We start from the raw sequence: 3,531 nt of genomic DNA, 5'->3' as shown, positions 1-3,531 counted from the left end.
CCCCCACCCCTTTCCACTCTAGATAGTGGCCGGCAGGCGGGGTTGATACTCTCGTTGGCACTGTGCAGACGTCACTGCGGCGCTAACAGTCTGACTGCGTCGAAGGGTGGCCGCACACCCTGTCAAAGAATTCGTAAATCTACAGCATTCAGAGCAACGCTGCTTATTTAAATTGTAATATTGGAATAACGGGTTTTAAACTGGTAAATTGTTGGGCTCAATAACCCTACACGAAAAACCCAAGTGTGCGAAAGTGGCACACCTCTAATTGTGTGAACACCATTCGTACACATGAAGGCACCAAGCAAAATTCACACCACCTAGAGGGTTGAGAATCATTCTTAAAAACAAAGAAAGCTCCTTCAAAGCAACGAAAAACTTCTATCATGTTATATGAACGGAAATTTCCGTTGGAATAAGGGAATGACCATTAGTTCAATCGAACAATTTTTTCGGAGTAATTAACAGTTTTACACTGTTGTTCATGCTGTGGATGTAGTTTTTACAGTATACCAACCCACCTTTCACTGTGAAAAATAGTAGTAAGGTCTATACAACAAAATTTTCCTTGACGCAAGTTGAAAAATTACAATTTGTACTCGTAAAAATTCATGCAGTGGGTATTGACTTAAAAAGGAATTGGCGAGTGAATAATGTGCTCTCGTAAATTTACAACCTAAATCATAATTCGAATGTACAAAAGTTTTGTGAATTTACGACGATAATTTTCACAGCGTTCAGGCGGGACTGCCGGGGTCACCCGGCTGCACGAACCAATCCATGGGTCCGCACCTTCTCCATCACATGATGCTGCCATTCATTAACTCGGAAAGCCGTTTAATAAATGCCTGATAAGCATCTTTTTCTTTTCTTTTTTCTTCTCACCGTCAATGATGGAAACGACGACGACGCGCGGGTCGCGATTTCTTTTCCATCTTACATTTTTGTTTTTAATTTTTCATCATCCCCTTTCATACTGCGTCTGTGATGCCGCCGCTGGATGCACCCCAGGTATATGGCGGCTGTGTGATGAGATAGACGCCCCTTTCTTCTTTTTATTTCAAATGCCGTCGCGCTTCGCGCCAAAAACTTTCCTCTCGGATCCCTCGGATCCGTATATAGCATATCAGATTATAACAACTCCATCGGATTAGCCTTTACGCTTAGCGCGCAGCGCCGCTCACTGCCCTGGTGGAGGGGGGGGGGTCGTGCTCAGCCAGACGGCTGCAGATATACAGGTGAGAAGAGGATGGGCGAGGCGGGGTGGGGCGGGGCGGGACCGGGCGGGGTGTGTGAACTGGATTAGAGCCAATCACGCAGCTCATGAGGCTCAAATAGACCGTAAGCGCAGCGCTGGTGGATCGGGGGTGGCACGGGCCGCCGGTGGCGGGGGCGAGGGGGGAGGAGGGGTGTGGAAGGGAAGGGTTTGCGACGCGCCTGATGTTGGCTCTCAACTTTGTTGGGCTGGCGAGCGGGGCGGGGCGGGGCGGGGCTGGGTGCAGCGGGACGGGCAATCAGATCACGGCGCCGCCGATGAGCGCCGCCGCGCGTCTGGCTAAGACTGGAGGCGACTTTGGGGCTGACTGGGAGGAAGACGGCAGCCTTCAGGATAATTAGAATAGTTTCCATCGCCGACGATCATCAGCCGCGCCCCCGTATAATGCCATAACCCCGGCAAAGCCAATCGGTACCTTTCTTCCCCAAGTGAAAAGTTCGGTTTCGCGAGTTTGTCTGCGAAAAATTGGTCTTTTCATTGCGAAAATCATATCGCGTGCAATCGTTGATCGGCTGGCTCTCATTGTTTCTGGACCCCACGCGCCCGCGCCGGTCTAAGTTTGCTTGGCAGAACGCCGTTCGTAAAGTTTCTTTTTATCAAAAAAAAAAAACAACAAAAAAACGAAGCTTTTATACTCTGAATTACACCCGAGACAACACCGTTACACGGTAGAAACGAGTCCCATGGGTTTCCAGGACAGTTGGAACCCCAGTGGATGCACTGGAAACTAGAAATACTTCCAGATCTACTGGAAAACTTAAGACATCCTCTAGGAAAATTATACATTTCCAGGGCCCTTCCAACTCTTCTGAAAACTCCCGGGAATCCCAGGGACCGTTTTTACCGTGAAATCAGTATATACCTCATTTGCTGCAAGCTTTCTGGTGGCACGAAAGTCACGTTTGAGTAACGTGAACTCACGTTTGTTTTCTAAAAGTGTGTTTTTTGTTGTTGTTTTTTTACTTATCTTTTTGCGTTACTTGTTGTTGCAGGTGCCCGGGGAGTGAGTCTGGTGGTCGCCGCCGCGCTGGTGGCCGCCGCCCTCAGCCCCGTCGTGAGACCCGAGCCGGAGCCCGCGCAGCAGCTCGCCTTCAAGGCGGGCGCCACGAAGAACACCAAGAACCCGTACTGCTCGATCGCCTGCAGGAGCGGCCTGCCACACACGCTCTGCCAGTACTCGGTAAGCGCGAATTATCAACGTAAAAAAAAAATCTTCGTAAATTTTCAGAATACGCCAGCTCATTCCTTGCTCGTCCATGTATTCCAAATCGATACATTAAGTGCTCATGAATTTGAAAATTGTATGTAATCTTACAACATATTTCACCGAAAATTCTTCCGAAACCCTTGCTAGAATATCTCACGTTTGCAGAAATTCATAATATTTATCATTCGCAACTAAACTTGAGCAAATTTTCGTCGCACTTGTAGTAACTTTTCAGTCTGAAACACCGTTGTCGTTTCTGATTAGCTTATAATTCTTTCTAATGTTTTTGTAGTCTTACCATGTATATTTTCAATATTTCCTATAGTCTTCTAGTCGTTGTTTAGTATATTCCTGTAGCTTAGAAGACACATAACATTTAATAGCACGGCAGCTTTTGAGAGTGTGGACCAAGAGCGACGGCAACTTGTGGGGAGTGCGTCGAGGTAGACTGTAAAAGACATGTGAAGGGCGAGCAACCCCCGTGCCCCCGCCCCCGGCTCAACTTCACGAGATTGTCTCCGGTGGTGGAGGGGGGAGAGGGAGGGGGGAGTTAGTAGTTGTGCGAACAACGCTCGCTTGAAGGTGTGGTGGTCACCTGCAACAGCACCTGCAAACACCTGCAAGTGCCAGCAAGACACCCTTTGTACCCCAGTCTCTGTAAACTAATCAACTGTACAAACTTTCGATTTTCGCAGAAAGCGGCGGCTTGGCTTGGTCAATGAACGCTTGTACGTGTAAAACTTTTGACGCATATCATGTAAACGACCATGCTAAGAAAAACAGGGATAATACTCGTAAAGAGTTAGTGACCCAACTAACTGCTTTCAAGATCGACTCTTCACTGATTTTTTTTTACCGTGCGCCTCTTTGCAAATATTATCCTTGTTTTTATTACCATGACCGTTTACAGAGTATGATTTGCGGTGCGCGTCAAAAGTTTTACAAGTTCATTAGCGTTATTGACCAAGCCATATGTAACTAGCAGGGAATACATACTGAGTTGTTGGAGAGGAGACGAGTGGGGATGGAGAGAAGGGAGAGGGGGGGG

The 3,531-nt window shown here is 47.7% G+C and overlaps 1 protein-coding gene across 1 annotated transcript in view; it reads left to right on the top strand.

The window, feature by feature from the left end:
* LOC127749180 (peptidase inhibitor 16-like) overlaps positions 1-3,531 on the top strand; it is a 50,645-nt gene that overhangs the window by 2,940 nt on the left and 44,174 nt on the right. Inside the window, exon 2 of the mRNA XM_052266338.1 lies at positions 2,269-2,456. Coding sequence (XP_052122298.1) covers positions 2,269-2,456 — 188 coding nt within the window. The remainder of the gene's footprint in view (positions 1-2,268; positions 2,457-3,531) is intronic.

The sequence above is a fragment of the Frankliniella occidentalis genome, unplaced genomic scaffold (assembly GCF_000697945.3).
Source record: "Frankliniella occidentalis isolate FOCC.00 unplaced genomic scaffold, Focc_3.1 Scaffold37, whole genome shotgun sequence".
Classification (NCBI taxonomy): Eukaryota; Metazoa; Arthropoda; class Insecta; order Thysanoptera; family Thripidae; genus Frankliniella; species Frankliniella occidentalis.
The sequence above is the reverse complement of the archived record's forward strand: the minus strand, read 5'-3'. Positions and strand labels throughout refer to the sequence as shown.